Raw genomic sequence first — 20,477 nt, forward strand, 5'->3', positions numbered from 1 at the left:
TTGCAAGGTAACTTTCTCTTACGTCCTAGAGGATACTGGGGATCCATTTAGTACCATGGGGTATAGACAGGTCCACTAGGAGCCATGGGCACTTTAAGAATTTGATAGTGTGGGCTGGCTTCTCCCTCTATGCCCCTCCTACCAGACTCAGTTTAGAAAATGTGCCCGGAGGAGCTGGTTACTCTTATGAAAGCTCCAGAAAAGTTTTCTGCATTTATTTTATCTGTTTATTTTCAGGCAGGACTGGTTGGCACCAGCCTGCCTGCTTCGTGTGACATAGAAGGAAGGGATGGGGGGGGGGGGGGGGGGGGGAGAGAACGTCCCAACCTCTTGAAGGGTTAATGGTCTCGTTCCCCACTGACAGATCCCTCAGGAGTTAGTGTCCTATTCGCAAGCCCCACCACGGCGCCACCCCTAACAGAGCCAGAAGAAAGAATAGTAGCGAGTACTGAGCCAGCGTACCGGTTAGCGGGTCACCGGCCATTATGGCGGCACGAGGGTACGGAGACGCACGGCTTCTATCCGAGGCGGATTGCGTCTCCAGACTCAGTACACAACTGCGTCTCACTACACTGTACACAGTACCCACACTGATAAACTTAACCCTAAAACGGTTCGGTCTCCATTTTAAGCACAATTTACCTCAGCCAGTATAAAAAAAGCGAGAAGACCGCGCGTCACTGGAGGGGCGAGGCTTCACTATGAGAAGATCCAGCAGCTCACCAGCGCAATTTTCTCTCTGCAGTGGACACAGAAGCTGACTGACAGGGACGCGCAGCTCCTCCGGTCTGACTCCATATTACCTCAGCGGTACCAGGGGGTCATAGCAGTGGGGGCGAGCGATTATTAGTGTAACCAATCTGGGTACTCAGTCTGCGACCCAGCTAAGCTTGGCATTAGCGATAAGGGCGCGGTGTGCTGGCTCCAAATACCTCTGTGTCTCCCTGGAAGGGCTCTTTGTGGGTTAATTGTGTTTTTAACCGTGTGCGTGTGTGTGTGTGTTGCCACATTTACAATATGTCAGGCAAAGAGCGTGTTTCATGTACAGCAGAGTGTTCCTCTTCCCTAGGGAGCTCACTACTATGTACTTAGTGTAGTGCACCTTCTCAAGTTAGCGGGGCTGAACCTCTGTGGCTGGATTCCCTCAAAGGAATGATTTCTAATATCTCTAATAAATTGTCCTGCAATGAGAAAGAGATGCAATACTTAAAGACAGTCTGTGGATGAGATTATGAACAGAGACACAGTCCCCAAACAAGCGTCTCAGTCCCTTGCCATTTGTCCGCAAAAACGAACTCTGGCCCATATCCTGCAATCTGACACTGAGGGGTCAGACATGGAGGAGGGGGAGGTGGATTCAGTCAGAAGGGGGGGGGGGGGGGGGGGGGGGGGTGCTCTGTCACAGGGAATACAGGCTCTTATAGAGGCTATCAGAAATGTGCTACAAATTCCTGATAAGGGGAGGAATCTTATTTTAATGTTAAAAAGAAGTCCTCAGTCAATTTTCCTGCGTCAATGGAATTAAATACCCTGTTTGAAGAACCATGGGTAAATCCTGATAAGAAATTTCAAATCCATAAAAGGTTACTCTCATCTTTTCCTTTTCCTCCTGAGGATAGGAAAAAATGGGAAAGTCCACCGATAGTGGATGCATCTGTGTCCAGGTTGTCACGGAAGATTGTGTTACCCGTCCCTGGTGCAGCCTCCCTGAAAGACGCTGCTGATCGTAAGATTGAGACTACTATCAAATCCTTGTACACAGCTGTTGGGGTGGCTCAGAGACCCACTATAGCATGTTGCGTGGATTACTAAAGCCATTGCTAAATGGTCGGGTAACCCTATTGAAGAGTTGGATTCCTTATCTAGGGGGGAGATTGTGTTACTCCTGCAACATATACAGTACTCTGCGAACTTTATGGTGGAAGCCATAAAAGAAGTAGGTTTGCTTAATGCACGCACCACTGCTATGGCAGTGTAAGCATGCAGGGGCTTGTGGTTACGCCAGTGGACTGCGGACTACAGGAAAGGAGTGGAAGGCCTACGCTTCACAGGAAAGGCTTTATTTAGAAATGACTTGGACAAATGGATCGCCAAAGTTACTGCGGGTAAGTCCGCATATCCTCCTTCCGCAGCTCCCCCAACCAGGAAGACCTACTCAGGACCTACCTTACAGTCCTTTCGGACTGCCAAGTGTAAGGGCAAAGTCAGAGGATCTTCTACTGCCACCAGAGGTAAACCAAGCAAGCCAGCAGCTGCCGGTTCTCGGGAACAGAGCTCCAGTTCTGATTCCTCAAAGCCTTCTGCTTGACGGTGGACTGCGTGGCCTGGAAGACTGGCAGATGGGAGCCAGACCAAAAAATTTCAGTCACATCTAGACATCATGCAAGGATCCCTGGGTCATAGATCTTATTTCCCAGGTCTACAGACTGGAGTTTCAGGAGCTCCCACCTCACAGATTCTTCAAATCAGGCTTACCAGCTTCACAAGAAGTAAATATAATTCTACAGGATGCCATTCAAAAACTGGTACAAACTCAGGTTATTGTTCCAGTTCCACCTCATCTGCACAACAAGGCTTACTATTCCAACTTGTTTGTGGTACCGAAACCAGATGGTTCGGTGAGACCGATTTTGAATCTAAAATCGTTGAACCCGTACTTACGAGTGTTCAAATTCAAGATGGAGTCTCAGAGCGGTGCTCTCAGGTCTGGAGGAAGGGGAATTTCTGGTGTCTCCGGATATCAAGGATGCGTACCTTCACATTCCGAACTGGCAGTCTCATCAGGTTGATCTACACTTTGCACTACAGGACTGTCACTACCAGTTCCAGGCCCTGCCATTTGGTCTCTCCACGACACCGAGGGTGTTCACCAAGGTGATGGCAGAGATGACGTTTCTCCTTCGCAAGCAGGGAGTGAACATAATGCCGTACCTGGACGATCTTCTGATAAAGGCACCGTCCAGGGAAAGGTTGTTGAACAGCATTGGCCTCACAACCAAACTACTACGAAACCTCATTTAGAGCCAACTCAGAGGCTCCCATTTATGGGAATGATACTGGACACAGAGACGCAGAAAGTTTTTCTTCCTTTGGAAAAGGCATTGGTAATCCAGTTGATGGTTTGGGTTGTCCTGAAGCCAACCCAGATATCGGTGCATCTATGCATTCGCCTTCTAGGGAAAATTGTGGCCTATTACGAGGCGCTTCAGTACGGAAGGTTTCATGCAAGGCCCTTCCAGCTTGATCTGTTGGACAAATGGTCCGGATTGCATCTTCACATGCACCAGAGGATCCGCCTGTCACCAAAGGCCAGGATCTCCCTTCTATGGTGGCTACAGACTTCTCACCTGATCGAGGGCCGTCGGTTCGGGATTCAGAATTGGATTCTTCTAACCACAGACGCAAGCCTCAGAGGTTGGGGAGCGGTCACCCAGGGGGTGCAGTTTCGAGGAAGATGGTCAAGTCAGGAAGTCGTCCTTCTAATCTACATTCTGCAACTCAGGGCTGTATACAAAGCCCTTCTGCAAGCCTCATATCTTCTTCAAGATCGGGCCATTCAGGTTCAGTCGGACAATGTGGCGCCAGTAACGTACATAAACCGACAGGGGGGAACGAAAAGCAGAGCAGCAATGTCAGAGGTATCAAGAATTCAGCTCTGGACAGAAAAGCGAGCTGTGGCTTTGTAGGAAGTCTTCATTCCGGGAGTAGACAACTGAGAAGCAGACTTCCTCAGCAAACACGACCTGCACCCGGGGGAGTGGGGCCTTCACCCGGAGGTGTTCGGCTGCTTGACACGTCAATGGGGATGTCCACAAATCGACATGATGGCCTCTCGTCTCAACAAGAAGCTCAAGCGGTATTGATCCAGGTCGAGAGACCCACAGGCAGTGGCAGTGGACGCTCTGACAACTCCATGGGATGGTGTACGTGTTCCCTCCACTTCCGCTGATCCCACGAGTTCTAAAAAGAATAAGAAGGGAAAAAGTTCAAGCAATTCTCATTGCTCTGGACTGGCCAAGGGGGGCCTGGTAAGCGGACGTTCTGGAGATGCTCCTGGAAGATCCGTGGCCTCTACCTCTTCGCGAGGATCTCCTGCAACAGGGGCCGTTCGTCTATCAAGACTTAACACAGCTACGTTTGACGGCATGGAAGTTGAACGGCTGATTCTAGCCAGGAGAGGGATTCCCGATAAGGTCATCCAGACTATGATCCAAGCCAGGAACGGGGTAACGTCTAAACAATACCACTGTATTTGGAAGAAATACGTCTCTTGGTGTGAGGACAGAAAATATTCTGCGGTGGAATTTCATCCGGGACATTTCCTGCTTTTTCTGCAGTCGGGTGTGGATGTGGGCCTACATCTAGGCTCCATAAAAGTCCAGATTTCAGCCTTGTCCATTTTCTTCCAGAAACAATTGGCATCTCTACCTGAGGTCCAGACGTTCTTGAAAGGGGTTCTGCGCATCCAGCCTTCCTTTGTGCTCCCTACGGCACCTTGGGATCTCAATGTGGTGCTGCAGTTCCTCCAATCGGACTGGTTTGAACCGTTACAGGAGGTAGACGTAAAATATCTTACGTGGAAAAATAAGAATTTACTTACCGATAATTCTATTTCTCATAGTCCGTAGTGGATGCTGGGAACTCCGTAAGGACCATGGGGAATAGCGGCTCCGCAGGAGACCGGGCACAAAAGTAAAGCTTTAGGACTACCTGGTGTGCACTGGCTCCTCCCCCCATGACCCTCCTCCAAGCCTCAGTTAGGATACTGTGCCCGGACGAGCGTACACAATAAGGAAGGATTTTGAATCCCGGGTAAGACTCATACCAGCCACACCAATCACACCGTACAACCTGTGATCTGAACCCAGTTAACAGCATGATAACAGAGGAGCCTCTGAAAAGATGTCTCACAACAATAATAACCCGATTTTTGTAACAATAACTATGTACAAGTATTGCAGACAATCCGCACTTGGGATGGGCGCCCAGCATCCACTACGGACTACGAGAAATAGAATTATCGGTAAGTAAATTCTTATTTTCTCTGACGTCCTAGTGGATGCTGGGAACTCCGTAAGGACCATGGGGATTATACCAAAGCTCCCAAACGGGCGGGAGAGTGCGGATGACTCTGCAGCACCGAATGAGAGAACTCCAGGTCCTCCTCAGCCAGGGTATCAAATTTGTAGAATTTAGCAAACGTGTTTGCCCCTGACCAAGTAGCTGCTCGGCAAAGTTGTAAAGCCGAGACCCCTCGGGCAGCCGCCCAAGATGAGCCCACCTTCCTTGTGGAATGGGCTTTTACAGATTTTGGCTGTGGCAGGCCTGCCACAGAATGTGCAAGCTGAATTGTACTACAAATCCAACGAGCAATAGTCTGCTTAGAAGCAGGAGCACCCAGCTTGTTGGGTGCATACAGGATAAACAGCGAGTCAGATTTTCTGACTCCAGCCGTCCTGGAAACATATATTTTCAGGGCCCTGACTACGTCCAGCAACTTGGAGTCCTCCAAGTCCCTAGTAGCCGCAGGTACCACAATAGGCTGGTTCAAGTGAAACGCTGAAACCACCTTAGGGAGAAATTGAGGACGAGTCCTCAATTCTGCCCTGTCCGTATGAAAAATTAGGTAAGGGCTTTTATAGGATAAAGCCGCCAATTCTGAGACACGCCTGGCTGAAGCCAGGGCCAACAGCATTACCACTTTCCATGTGAGATATTTTAAGTCCACAGTGGTGAGTGGTTCAAACCAATGTGATTTTAGGAACCCCAAAACTACATTGAGATCCCAAGGTGCCACTGGAGGCACAAAAGGAGGCTGTATATGCAGTACCCCCTTGACAAACGTCTGAACTTCAGGAACTGAAGCCAGTTCTTTCTGGAAGAAAATCGACAGGGCCGAAATTTGAACCTTAATGGACCCTAATTTTAGACCCATAGACAGTCCTGTTTGCAGGAAATGCAGGAAACGACCCAGTTGAAATTCCTCTGTAGGGGCCTTCCTGGCCTCGCACCACGCAACATATTTACGCCAAATACGGTGATAATGCTGTACGGTTACATCCTTCCTGGCTTTGATCAGGGTAGGGATGACTTCATCCGGAATGCCTTTTTCCTTCAGGATCCGGCGTTCAACCGCCATGCCGTCAAACGCAGCCGCGGTAAGTCTTGGAACAGACAGGGTCCCTGCTGGAGCAGGTCCTTTCTTAGAGGTAGAGGCCATGGGTCCTCTGTGAGCATCTCTTGAAGTTCCGGGTACCAAGTCCTTCTTGGCCAATCCGGAGCCACGAGTACAGTCCTTACTCCTCTCCTTCTTATGATTCTCAGTACCTTGGGTATGAGAGGCAGAGGAGGGAACACATACACTGACTGGTACACCCACGGTGTTACCAGAGCGTCCACAGCTATTGCCTGAGGGTCCCTTGACCTGGCGCAATACCTGTCTAGTTTTTTGTTGAGGCAGGACGCCATCATGTCCACCTTTGGTTTTTCCCAACGGTTCACAATCATGTGGAAGACTTCTGGGTGAAGTCCCCACTCTCCCGGGTGGAGGTCGTGTCTGCTGAGGAAGTCTGCTTCCCAGTTGTCCACTCCCGGAATGAACACTGCTGACAGTGCTATCACATGATTTTCCGCCCAGCGAAGAATCTTTGCAACTTCTGCCATTGCCCTCCTGCTTCTTGTGCCGCCCTGTCTGTTTACGTGGGCGACTGCCGTGATGTTGTCTGACTGGATCAGCACCGGCTGACCTTGAAGCAGAGGTCTTGCTAGGCTTAGAGCATTGTAGATGGCCCTTAGCTCCAGGATATTTATGTGAAGTGATGTCTCCAGGCTTGACCACAAGCCCTGGAAATTTCTTCCCTGTGTGACTGCTCCCCAGCCTCTCAGGCTGGCATCCGTGGTCACCAGGACCCAGTCCTGAATGCCGAATCTGCGGCCCTCTAGAAGATGAGCACTCTGCAACCACCACAGGAGAGACACCCTTGTCCTTGGTGACAAGATTATCCGCTGATGCATCTGAAGATGCGACCCGGACCATTTGTCTAGCAGATCCCACTGGAAGGTTCTTGCGTGGAATCTGCCGAATGGGATTGCTTCGTAAGAAGCCACCATCTTTCCCAGGACCCTTGTGCATTGATGCACTGAGACTTGGCCTGGTTTTAGGAGATTTCTGACTAGTTCGGATAACTCCCTGGCTTTCTCCTCCGGGAGAAACACCTTTTTCTGGACTGTGTCCAGGATCATCCCTAGGAATAGAAGTCGTGTCTTCGGGATCAGCTGCGATTTTGGAATATTGAGAATCCAACCGTGCTGGCGCAGCACTATCTGAGATAGTGCTACTCCGACTTCCAACTGTTCCCTGGATCTTGCCCTTATCAGGAGATCGTCCAAGTAAGGGATAACTAAAACTCCCTTCCTTCGAAGGAGTATCATCATTTCGGCCATTACCTTGGTAAAGACCCGGGGTGCCGTGGACAATCCAAACGGCAGCGTCTGAAACTGATAGTAACAGTTCTGTACCACAAGCCTGAGGTACCCTTGGTGAGAAGGGTAAATTGGGACATGTAGGTAAGCATCTTTGATGTCCAGAGACACCATATAGTCCCCTTCTTCCAGGTTTGCAATCACTGCCCTGAGTGACTCCATCTTGAATTTGAACCTTTGTATGTAAGTGTTCAAGGATTTTAGGTTTAAAATTGGTCTCACCGAGCCGTCCGGCTTCGGTACCACAAATAGTGTGGAATAGTATCCCTTTTCCTGTTGTAGGAGGGGTACCTTGATTATCACCTGCTGGGAATATAGCTTGTGAATGGCTTCCAATACTGCCTCCCTGTCTGAGGGAGACGTCGGTAAAGCAGACTTTAGAAAACGGCGAAGGGGAGACGTCTCGAATTCCAATTTGTACCCCTGAGATACCACCTGAAGGATCCAGGGGTCCACTTGCGAGTGGGCCCACTGCGCACTGAACTTCTTGAGACGGGCCCCCACCGTGCCTGAGTCCGCTTGTAAAGCCCCAGCGTCATGCTGAGGACTTTGCGGAGGCGGGAGAGGGCTTTTGTTCCTGGGAACTGGCTGTTTGTTGCAGCCTTTTTCCTCTCCCTCTGCCACGGGGCAGAAATGAGGCGCCTTTTGCCCGCTTGCCCTTATGGGGCCGAAAGGACTGCGCCTGATAATACGGCGTCTTCTTAGGTTGAGAAGCTACCTGGGGTAAAAATGTGGATTTTCCAGCAGTTGCCGTGGCTACCAGGTCTGATAGACCTACCCCAAATAACTCCTCCCCCTTATAAGGCAATACTTCCATGTGCCTTTTAGAATCCGCATCACCTGACCACTGCCGCGTCCATAAACCTCTTCTTGCAGAAATGGACAGCGCGCTAACTCTTGATGCCAGTCGGCAAATATCCCTCTGTGCATCACGCATATATAGAAATGCATCCTTTAAATGCTCTATAGTCAGTAATATACTGTCCCTATCTAGGGTATCAATATTTTCAGTCAGGGAATCCGACCACGCCAGGCCCGCACTGCACATCCAGGCTGAGGCGATTGCTGGTCGCAGTATAACACCCGTGTGAGTGTATATACATTTTAGGATATTCTCCAGCTTTCTATCGGCAGGTTCCTTTAGGGCGGCCGTATCAGGAGAGGGTAGTGCTACCTGTTTAGACAAGCGTGTGAGCGCTTTATCCACCCTAGGGGGTGTTTCCCAACGTGCCCTATCCTCTGGCGGGAAAGGGTACGATGCCAATAACCTTTTAGGAATTATCAGTTTTTTATCGGGGGAAACCCACGCCTCATCACACACTTCATTTAATTCCTCGGATACAGGAAAAACTACAGGCAGTTTTTTCTCACCAAACATAATACCCTTTTTAGTGGTACTTGTATTATCAGAGATATGCAATACATTTTTCATTGCTTCAATCATGTAACGTGTGGCCCTAGTGGAAGTCACGTTTGTCTCCTCATCATCGACACTGGAGTCAGTATCCGTGTCTGTGTCTGCCATTTGAGGTAACGGGCGTTTTAAAGCCCCTGATGGCGTTTGAGACCCCTGGACAGGCACAAGCTGAGTAGCCGGCTGTCTCATGTCGTCAACTGTCTGTCGTAAAGAGCTGACACTGTCACGCAATTCCTTCCATAAGCTCATCCACTCAGGTGTCGACTCCCTAGGGGGTGACAACTCTATAATAGGCAATTGCTCCGCCTCCATCTCATTTTTCTCCTCAAACATGTCGACACAATCGTACCGACACACCGCACACACACAGGGAATGCTCTGATAGAGGACAGGACCCCACTAGCCCTTTGGGGAGACAGAGGGAGAGTATGCCAGCACACACCAGAGCGCTATATATAGACAGGAATACCACTATAAAATGTGCTTTTCCCTTTATAGCTGCTGTTAGTATTAAAACTGGGCCAAATTAGTGCCCCCCTCTCTTTTTTACCCTTTTCTGTAGTGCAGGACTGCAGGGGAGAGTCAGGGAGACGTCCTTCCAGCGGAGCTGTGATGGAAAATGGCGCCCGTGTGCTGAGGAGATAGGCTCCGCCCCCTTCTCGGCGGCCTTTTCTCCCGCTTTTTGGTGAGTTTTGGCAGGGGTTAAAATACATCCATATAGCCCTGGGGGTTATATGTGGTGTATTTATGCCAGCCAAGGTGTTTACATTGCTGCTCAGGGCGCCCCCCCCTAGCGCCCTGCACCCTCAGTGACCGAAGTGTGAAGTGTGCCTGAGTAACAATGGCGCACAGCTGCAGTGCTGTGCGCTACCTTGTTGAAGACTGATGTCTTCTGCCGCCGATTTTTCCGGACCTCTTCTTGCTTCTGGCTCTGTAAGGGGGCCGGCGGCGCGGCTCTGGGACCGAGCTCCGAGGCTGGGCCTGTGTTCGGTCCCTCTGGAGCTAATGGTGTCCAGTAGCCTAAGAAGCCCAAGCTGGCTGCAAGCAGGCAGGTTCGCTTCTTCTCCCCTTAGTCCCTCGATGCAGTGAGCCTGTTGCCAGCAGGACTCACTGAAAATAAAAAAACCTAAAACTAAACTTTCACTAAGAAGCTCAGGAGATCCCCTAGTGTGCACCCTTCTCGGCCGGGCACAAAAATCTAACTGAGGCTTGGAGGAGGGTCATGGGGGGAGGAGCCAGTGCACACCAGGTAGTTCTAAAGCTTTACTTTTGTGCCCGGTCTCCTGCGGAGCCGCTATTCCCCATGGTCCTTACGGAGTTCCCAGCATCCACTAGGACGTCAGAGAAACAGTCACACTATTGGCAGTTCTCCTTAATGTCTCCAATAGACATTAAGGAGGACTGCTATTCATATAAGTGGACTCTGTATTATATTTCTAGCAACACTCAGCTTCAGGGAGGTCAGAGGTCAATCCCTCCTTACAAACGGTGAATCGTTTTTTAACTGAAGTTTGTCACATAAAGGTGTTATGGTTGTAATGTGGTGATTGGAGAGCACTACTGTTTGTGCACAGTTCTTTCTATTGTACTATTGCCTTTAGTGTGTCTGTGGATGCACACTTATGTGCACTGTGTAGCTGCACCCCAGTTTAGTGCACACATTTTCGAAAGTATTTTCTACCTGGTTCTTTAATAGCCTCACTCATAAAATTTGCAGCATCCTGTATATGTTGCAGCAGAGTAATGACCTCATCCCGGGGCAGAGCGTCTAAACCGTCAATAACAGTATCAGACCACTTGACTACCGCCCTGGAATTCCACCCACAAACTATTGTGAATGCCTGCTGTCGTATAAAATGCCTTGAGCGTGGTCTCAATTTTACGGTCAGCCGGCTCTTTCAGGAATATAGCCTCTAGTACTGGTAGTACCAATTTCTTAGATAGTCTGGATACAGACGTATCGACTGACAAGGGTTTTTTCCATACCTTCCTGTCCTCAGTTGGGAGGAGAAAGTTAAAAAACCTCTGAGGAATTTTACATTTCTTATCAGGGTTCAACCAAGCCTCCATGGCCAGGGAGTTTAATTCCTTAGACACCGGAAAAGTTGCTGAGCACTTGGGTCTAACATTAAAGTATAACACCTCATCTGGTTCTGCCTCCTGAACCGGTATGTGGAGAATCTCTCTTACAGCAAAAATGAGAGCCTCCACCCAAGCTGTCCTCATCCATATCATCATCCACATCAGGCTGATCAGAATCGGACTGGAGCACCTGTGGCAGTAAGCGTTTAATGTGAAACCCCTAGAGGGGGCTGAGAAACCTTCTTGGCATCTGCTGCTTTAGCCACGCAATCAATAGAATGCTTTAACACCTGTCTCTCTCTTTTAGCTGCTGCCAATTCTGAATCAAGCTTTTAAAGCTATCAAGCCAGTCAGATGCCTGTAAGCTGGGTCCCTGTGGTGATCAGGAACATTGCTCACACCTGAGTGACCCCGTTGAAGACGGGGTTGAATTACAAGCAGTACACATTGCCATGTCCACAGACATCCTACACAACTGTAAAACAGCGCAGCCCACTAACCAGACAGCAGACCCCAGAGAGCCCTTGGAGTGACACTGAGGAGCGGACACCAGCACACAGAACACAGCAGTATAACATGTGTAACTAAATGTATGACCTGACAGTAGTGCAGCGGCGCTGCCACTGATGTGCTCCCTCCCTTACTATGACTCCCTGGTACCAGTACAGAGTCCTGTAGCAGCCCGGAGCAGCAGCGTGCATGCAGCCTGATCCGCAGCAGCAGGAAATGGCGCCTTCCCGCCTCAGGTCCCGCTCCGGGAAGCCCCGCCCCCTGTAATGTCACGCGGTCCCAGATCCAAATTCTTATACTGGCTATGTTACAAACAACATCATATATGCAGACAGTACACACAAAGCCTTTGTTGAGACAGTGAGCACTGAGGGTTTAGCCAGTTTGTCCGCAGCGGGCACCGCAGCTCTGGGCCCGTGAACGCCATGTGACTTGCCGCCAAACTGCACCGGGGACCCGCTAACCGGGACCCCAATGTAACACTCACCGCACCTTGTACTTCGGCATCTGTTAGAGGGTGGCGGCTAGCTGCTGGTGTCGGCACACATACTAACGATGTGTGATCAGCACCTCAGGAGCGCAGTGTCCTGTCAGCTGGGATTACGAACCATTAACCCTCAGGAGGTTGGTTCGCTCCCCCCTCTAAGTCCCACGAAGCAGGTAACCTGATTGCCAACCAGGGCTACCTGAAAATAATAAACTAAAACAAAAATCAAAGGAAACTCTCTGGAGCTCCAGAGAAATGCACCCGGTTCCTGTGCACATTTTTCTAAACTGAGTCTGGTAGGAGGGGCATAGAGAGGAGCCGCCAGCACACACATACACACACTAAAGGTTTTTAAAGTGGCAGGCTCCAGTGGACCCAATCTATACCCCTATGGTACTAAAGTATAAGACCCCAGTATCCAATAGGACGTGAGAGAAATATATATTTATATACTTTTTCTTCTCTTCACATGATATCTCCACATAATGACCTTACATGTATTACCTCTATAACATTCTTCTTGCTGGACTTGTCCTTCGCAGCCCATTCAACTGAGGCTCCTTTAAGATCAACGGTGAACTCTGGTTTGGATTGGTTACTCCCAAACTTCTAGAAAAGAATAGAAGTCACCATATTAGTTTATTGTTATAATAACTCCTTTGTTCATACAAGTTCATTTGAACAAAGAACTGGAAGCCGGGATCATCCTTAGCAATATGAAGGGTAATCTCATATTACCCAGACCTATGCAAATGACAGAGCAGAAAAAGCTCACCAATACTAGCAGATGGATTTATCGTGTTAATTATGTGCCTGCTCCCATAATATACTAGGATCATACTAGCAAATCAGTGCTCAAGTTACCTGCATAGTTATATATATATATATATATAATAAGATTTTACTTACCGATAAATCTATTTCTCGTAGTCCGTAGTGGATGCTGGGGACTCCGTCAGGACCATGGGGATTAGCGACTCCGCAGGAGACAGGGCACAAAACTAAAGCTTTAGGATCAGGTGGTGTGTACTGGCTCCTCCCCCTATGACCCTCCTCCAAGCCTCAGTTAGGATACTGTGCCCGGACGAGCGTACACAATAAGGAAGGATATTGAATCCCGGGTAAGACTCATACCAGCCACACCAATCACACCGTATAACTTGTGATCTAAACCCAGTTAACAGTATGACAAACGTAGGAGCCTCTGAACAGACGGCTCACAACAATAACAACCCGATTTTTTTGTAACAATAACTATGTACAAGTATTGCAGACAATCCGCACTTGGGATGGGCGCCCAGCATCCACTACGGACTACGAGAAATAGATTTATCGGTAAGTAAAATCTTATTTTCTCTGACGTCCTAAGTGGATGCTGGGGACTCCGTCAGGACCATGGGGATTATACCAAAGCTCCCAAACGGGCGGGAGAGTGCGGATGACTCTGCAGCACCGAGTGAGAGAACTCCAGGTCCTCCTCAGCCAGGGTGTGCCCCTGACCAAGTAGCAGCTCGGCAAAGTTGTAAAGCCGAGACCCCTCGGGCAGTCGCCCAAGATGAGCCCACCTTCCTTGTGGAATGGGCATTTATATATTTTGGCTGTGGCAGTCCTGCCACAGAATGTGCAAGCTGAATTGTACTACACATTCAACTAGCAATCGTCTGCTTAGAAGCAAGAGCACCCAGTTTTTTGGGTGCATACAGGATAACAGCAAGTCAGTTTTCCTGACTCCAGCCGTCCTGGAAATCTATATTTTCAGGGCCCTGACAACATCTAGCAACTTGGAGTCCTCCAAGTCTCTAGTAGCCGCAGGTACCACAATAAGCTGGTTCAGATGAAACGCTGACACCACCTTAGGGAGAAACTGGGGACGAGTCCGCAGCTCTGCCCTGTCCGAATGGACAATCAGATATGGGCTTTTGTGAGACAAAGCCGCCAATTCTGACACTCGCCTGGCCGAGGCCAGGGCCAATATCATGGTCACTTTCCATGTGAGATATTTCAAATCCACAGATTTGAGCGGTTTAAACCAACGTGATTTGAGGAATCCCAGGACTACGTTGAGATCCCACAGTGCCACTGGAGGCACAAAAGGGGGTTGTATATGCAGTACTCCCTTGTCAAATTTCTGGACTTCAGGAACTGAAGCCAATTCTTTCTGGAAGAAAATCGACAGGGCCGAAATTTGAACCTTAATGGACCCCAATTTGAGGCCCATAGACACTCCTGTTTGCAGGAAATGCAGGAATCGACCGAGTTGAAATTTCTTCGTGGGGCCTTCCTGGCCTCACACCACGCAACATATTTTCGCCACATGTGGTGATAATGTTGTGCGGTCACCTCCTTCCTGGCTTTGACCAGGGTAGGAATGACCTCTTCCGGAATGCCTTTTTTCCCTTAGGATCCGGCGTTCAACCGCCATGCCGTCAAACGCACCCGCGGTAAGTCTTGGAACAGACATGGTACTTGCTGAAGCAAGTCCCTTCTTATCGGCAGAGGCCCTGAGTCCTCTGTGAGCATCTCATGAAGTTCCGGGTACCAAGTCCTTCTTGGCCCATCCGGAGCCACGAGTATAGTTCTTACTCCTCTACGTCTTATAATTCTCAGTACCTTTGGTATGAGAAGCAGAGGAGGGAACACATACACCGACTGGTACACCCATGGTGTTACCAGAACGTCCACAGCTATTTCCTGAGGGTCTCTTGACCTGGCGCAATACCTGTCCAGTTTTTTGTTCAGGCGGGACGCCATCATGTCCACCTTTGGTCTTTCCCAACGGTGCACAATCATGTGGAAACAACTTCTCGATGAAGTCCCCACTCTCCCGGGTGGAGGTCGTGCTGAGGAAGTCTGCTTCCCAGTTGTCCACTCCCGGAATGTAAACTGCTGACAGTGCTATCACATGATTTTCCGCCCAGCGAAGAATCCTTGCAGTTTCTGCCATTGTCCTCCTGCTTCTTGTGCCGCCCTGTCTGTTTACGTGGGCGACTGCCGTGATGTTGTCCCACTGGATCAATACCGGCTGACCTTGAAGCAGAGGTCTTGCTAAGCTTAGAGCATTGTAAATTGCTCTTAGCTCCAGTATATTTATGCGGAGAGAAGTCCCCAGACTTGATCACACTCCCTGGAAATTTTTTCCTTGTGTGACTGCTCCCCAGCCTTTCAAGCTGGAATCCGTGGTCACCAGGACCCAGTCCTGAATGCATAACTGTGGCACTTTAGTAGATGAGCACTCTGCAGCCACCACCACAGAAGAGACACCCTTGTCCTTGGAGACATGGTTATCCGCTGATGCATCTGAAGATGCGATCCGGACCATTTGTCCAGCAGATCCCACTGAAAAGTTCTTGCGTGAAATCTGCCGAATGGAATCGCTTCGTAAGAAGCCACCATTTTTCCCAGGACCCTTGTGCAATGATGCACTGACACTTTTCCTGGTTTTTGGAGGTTCCTGACTAGCTCGGATAACTCCCTGGCTTTCTCCTCCGGGAGAAACACCTTTTTCTGGACTGTGTCCAGAATCATCCCTAGGGACAGCAGACGTTTCGTCGGAGACAGCTGCGATTTTGGAATATTTAGAATCCACCCGTGCTGTCGTAGAACTACTTGAGATAGTGCTACTCAGACCTCCAACTGTTCTCTGGACCTTGCCCTTATCAGGAGATCGTCCAAGTAAGGGATAATTAAGACGCCTTTTCTTTGAAGAAGAATCATCATTTCGGCCATTACCTTGGTAAAGACCCGGGGTGCCGTGGACAATCCAAACGGCAGCGTCTGAAACTGATAGTGACAGTTTTGTACCACGAACCTGAGGTACCCTTTGTGAGAAGGGCAAATTTGGACATGGAGGTAAGCATCCTTGATGTCCAGGGACACCATATAGTCCCCTTCTTCCTGGTTCGCTATCACTGCTCTGAGTGACTCCATTTAGAATAGGTCTCACCGAGCCGTCTGGCTTCAGTACCACAATATAGTGTGGAATAATACCCCTTTACTTGTTGTAGGAGGGGTACTTTGATTATCACCTACTGGGAATACAGCTTGTGAATTGTTTCCAATACTGCCTCCCTGTCGGAGGTAGACGTTGGTAAAGCAAACTTCAGGAACCTGCGAGGGGGAGACGTCTCGAATTTCCAATCTGTACCCCTGGGATACTACTTGTAGGATCCAGGGGTCCACTTGCGAGTGAGCCCACTGCGTGCTGAAAACTCTTGAGACGACCCCCCACCGCACCTGTTTGTACGGCCCCAGCGTCATGCTGAGGACTTGGCAGAAGCGGTGGAAGGCTTCTGTTCCTGGGAATGGGCTGCCTGCTGCAGTCTTCTTCCCTTACCTCTATCCCTGGGCAGATATTATGGGGACGAAAGGACTGAGGCTGAAAAGACTGTCTTTTTCTGCTGAGATGTGACTTGGGGTAAAAAAGGTGGATTTTCTAGCTGTTGCCGTGGCCACCAGGTCCGATGGACCGACCCCAAATAACTCCTCCCCTTTATACGGCAATACTTCCATGTGCCGTTTGGAATCTGCATCACCTGACCACTGTCGTGTCCATAAACATCGTCTGGCAGATATGGACATCGCACTTACTCTTGATGCCAGAGTTTCGCATATATAGAAATGCATCTTTTAAATGCTCTATAGTCAATAAAATACTGTCCCTGTCAAGGGTATCAATATTTCCAGTCAGGGAATCCGACCAAGCCACCCCAGCGCTGCCCATCCAGGCTGAGGCGATCGCTGGTCGCAGTATAACACCAGTATGTGTGTATATACTTTTTAGGATATTTTCCAACCTCCTATCAGTTGGCTCCTTGAGGGCGTCCGTATCTGGAGACGGTAACGCCACTTGTTTTTATAAGCGTGTGAGCGCCTTATCCACCCTAAGGTGTGTTTCCCAACGCGCCATAACTTCTGGCGGGAAAGGGTATACCGCCAATAATTTTCTATCGGGGGAAACCCACGCATCATCACACACTTCATTTAATTTATCTGATTCAGGAAAAACCACATGTAGTTTTTTTCACACTCCACATAATACCCTTTTTTGTGGTACTTGTAGTATCAGAAATATGTAACATCTCCTTCATTGCCCTTAACAAGTAACGTGTGGCCCTAAAGGAAAATACGTTTGTTTCTTCACCGTCGACACTGGAGTCAGTGTCCGTGTCTGTGTCGACCGACTGAGGTAAAAGGACGTTTTAACGCCCCTGACGGTGTTTTAGACGCCTGGACAGGTACTAATTGGTTTGCCGGCCGTCTCATGTCGTCAACCGACCTTGCAGCGTGTTGACATTATCACGTAATTCCTTAAATAAGCCATCCATTCCGGTGTCGACTCCCTAGAGAGTGACATCACCATTACCGGCAATTGCTCCGCCTCCTCACCAACATCGTCCTCATACATGTCGACACACAAGTACCGACACACAGCACACACACAGGGAATGCTCTGATAGAGGACAGGACCCCACTAGCCCTTTGGGGAGACAGAGGGAGAGTTTGCCAGCACACACCAAAAACGCTATATTATACAGGGACAACCTTTATATAAGTGTTTTTCCCTTATAGCATTTTAATATATATATACATATCGCCAAATAAGTGCCCCCCCTCTCTGTTTTAACCCTGTTTCTGTAGTGCAGTGCAGGGGAGAGCCTGGGAGCCTTCCCACCAGCCTTTCTGTGAGGGAAAATGGCGCTGTGTGCTGAGGAGAATAGGCCCCGCCCCCTTTTCGGCGGGCTTCTTCTCCCGTTTTTCTGAGACCTGGCAGGGGTTAAATACATCCATATAGCCTCCAGGGGCTATATGTGATGTATTTTTAGCCAGAATAAGGTATTATACATTGCTGCCCAGGGCGCCCCCAGCAACGCCCTGCACCCTCCGTGACCGTTGGTGTGAAGTGTGCGACAACAATGGCGCACAGCTGCAGTGCTGTGCGCTACCTTCATGAAGACTGAAAAGCCTTCTGCCGCCGGTTTCTGGACCTTCAATCTTCAGCATCTGCAAGGGGGGTCGGCGGCGCGGCTCCGGGACGAACCATAGGGTGAGACCTGTGTTCCGACTCCCTCTGGAGCTAATGGTGTCCAGTAGCCTAAGAAGCCAATCCATCCTGCACGCAGGTGAGTTGAACTTCTCTCCCCTAAGTCCCTCGATGCAGTGAGCCTGTTGCCAGCAGGACTCACTGAAAATAAGAAACCTAAAAACTTTTTCTAAGCAGCTCCTTAAGAGAGCCACCTAGATTGCACCCTGCTCGGACGGGCACAAAAACCTAACTGAGGCTTGGAGGAGGGTCATAGGGGGAGGAGCCAGTACACACCACCTGATCCTAAAGCTTTAGTTTTGTGCCCTGTCTCCTGCGGAGCCGCTAATCCCCATGGTCCTGACGGAGTCCCCAGCATCCACTCAGGACGTCAGAGAAATATATATATATATATATATATATATATATATACACACACACACACACACACACACACACACACACACACACATACATATACATACACACTTAATTCACAAATTATACATTATTTTTGATGGTGTTATTTAAATCAAATAGAGGTAGGCAGTCACTTTTACTTGATACCAAGGGCTTTGGTGGAGGTTTCTCTTTTGTTATCTGGCTGTAGCCGCTGGCCACAAGGAAAGGTCATAAATGTAAGCACCGGTAAACTGAGCCTAATCTAGATATTCAGCATGCTAGGAGGTGATGTGTGAAGTGACTGGAAGACTATGGGGGTAATTCCAAGTTGATCGCAGCAGGAATTTTGTTAGCAGTTGGGCAAAACCATGTGCACTGCAGGGAGGCAGATATAACATGTGCAGAGAGAGTTAGATTTGGGAGGGTTATTTTGTTTCTGTGCAGGGTAAATACTGGCTGCTTTATTTTTACACTGCAAATTAGATTGCAGATTGAACACACCCCACCCAAATCTAACTCTCTGTGCACATGTTAAATCTGCCTTCCCTGCAGTGCACATGGTTTTGCCCAACTGCTAACAAAATTCCTGCTGCGATCAACTTGGAATTACCCCCTATGTCCTGTCCAAGCAGCTGCCATATTCTTCTATTTCCCCTCTGTCTGTATCTCACACCCCAAAGCATGCAATAAGTGGGTGGGCGATTTCAGGACATGTGACAGCAAAGCTACTGAATCTTAGATGAAAAACTATTCCCGGCAGTGAACAGACGAGAAACACATTTTGCTTTCAGATAAGCACTTGCAACAGTGGATACAGTTTATAGCTCCCCAAGCAAGATAACCACAAACACATACATACAGTAGCTGGAAAACACAGGACTGGACATTACAAAGTTGACGGAACACTGAATGCTCAGTGTGCAACCCTGAAGTGCAGGTCATGCGCACAGGGGTAAGGATCAGGTGTGGTATGTATTTATTTGGCTTTCCTGACCACGCAGCATCTACAGTATCACCTTCATGAAGTCCATGGAGGTGGCATTAGCTGCAGGTAAGAACCCAGCACTTCTGGGTGCTGGCCACCTTAGCAAAGGCCAGTGTGTCAGATCCTGTGTGTCTGACCATGACCACTGTAATGATTTAGATCCCTGTCAAGTATGTGGCAATGGAGAAAAAACATGGCAAATAAAGTAGAGATGAGCGGGTTCGGTTTCTCTGAATCCGAACCCGCACGAACTTCATGGTTTTTTTCACGGGTCCGAGCAGACTCGGATCCTCCCGCCTTGCTCGGTTAACCCGAGCGCGCCCGAAAGTCATCATGACGCTGTCGGATTCTCGCGAGACTCGGATTCTATATAAGGAGCCGCGCGTCGCCGCCATTTTCACACGTGCATTGAGATTGATAGGGAGAGGACGTGGCTGGCGTCCTCTCCATTTAGATTAGAAGAGAGAGAGAGAGAGAGAGAAATTGACCTGATTTACTGGAGCTTAGGAGTACTGTAGAAGTGTAGAGAGTGCAGAGTTTACTAGTGACTGACCACAGTGACCACCAGACAGTGCAGTTTTGTTTTATTTAATATATCCGTTCTCTGCCTGAAAAAAACGATACACACAGTGACTCAGTCACATACCATATCTGTGTGCACTGCTCAGCCCAGTGTGCTGCATCATCTATGTATAATATCTGACTGTGCTCAGCTCACACAGCTTATAATTGTGGGGGAGACTGGGGAGCACTGCAGTGCCAGTTATAGGTTATAGCAGGAGCCAGGAGTACATATTATATTAAAATTAAACAGTGCACACTTTTGCTGCAGGAGTGCCACTGCCAGTGTGACTGACCAGTGACCTGACCACACTGACCACCAGTATAGTTAGTAGTATACTATATTGTGATTGCCTGAAAAAGTTAAACACTCGTTGTGTGACTTCACTTGTGTGGTGTTTTTTTTTTTTATTCTATAAAAAACTCATTCTGCTGACAGACAGTGTCCAGCAGGTCCGTCATTATATAATATATACCTGTCCGGCTGCAGTAGTGATATATATATATTTTTTATATCATTATTTATCATCCA

The 20,477-nt window shown here is 48.9% G+C and overlaps 1 protein-coding gene and 1 long non-coding RNA gene across 9 annotated transcripts in view; one reads left to right on the plus strand and one right to left on the minus strand.

The window, feature by feature from the left end:
• Positions 1 to 20,477, plus strand: part of LOC134927520 (uncharacterized) — a 121,546-nt gene that overhangs the window by 78,289 nt on the left and 22,780 nt on the right. The window lies entirely within an intron of this gene.
• The window catches only part of ARHGAP12 (Rho GTPase activating protein 12), a 254,644-nt gene that overhangs the window by 24,038 nt on the left and 210,129 nt on the right, over positions 1 to 20,477 (minus strand). For 4 of the 6 annotated variants that reach the window (XM_063922070.1, XM_063922074.1, XM_063922072.1 and 1 more), the window contains one exon: positions 12,483 to 12,587. In XM_063922070.1, coding sequence (XP_063778140.1) covers positions 12,483 to 12,587 — 105 coding nt within the window. The remainder of the gene's footprint in view (positions 1 to 12,482; positions 12,588 to 20,477) is intronic. The other 2 variants (XM_063922071.1, XM_063922073.1) reach the window with 1 other exon arrangement.

Source organism: Pseudophryne corroboree, chromosome 5, assembly GCF_028390025.1.
Source record: "Pseudophryne corroboree isolate aPseCor3 chromosome 5, aPseCor3.hap2, whole genome shotgun sequence".
Lineage (NCBI taxonomy): Eukaryota > Metazoa > Chordata > Amphibia > Anura > Myobatrachidae > Pseudophryne > Pseudophryne corroboree.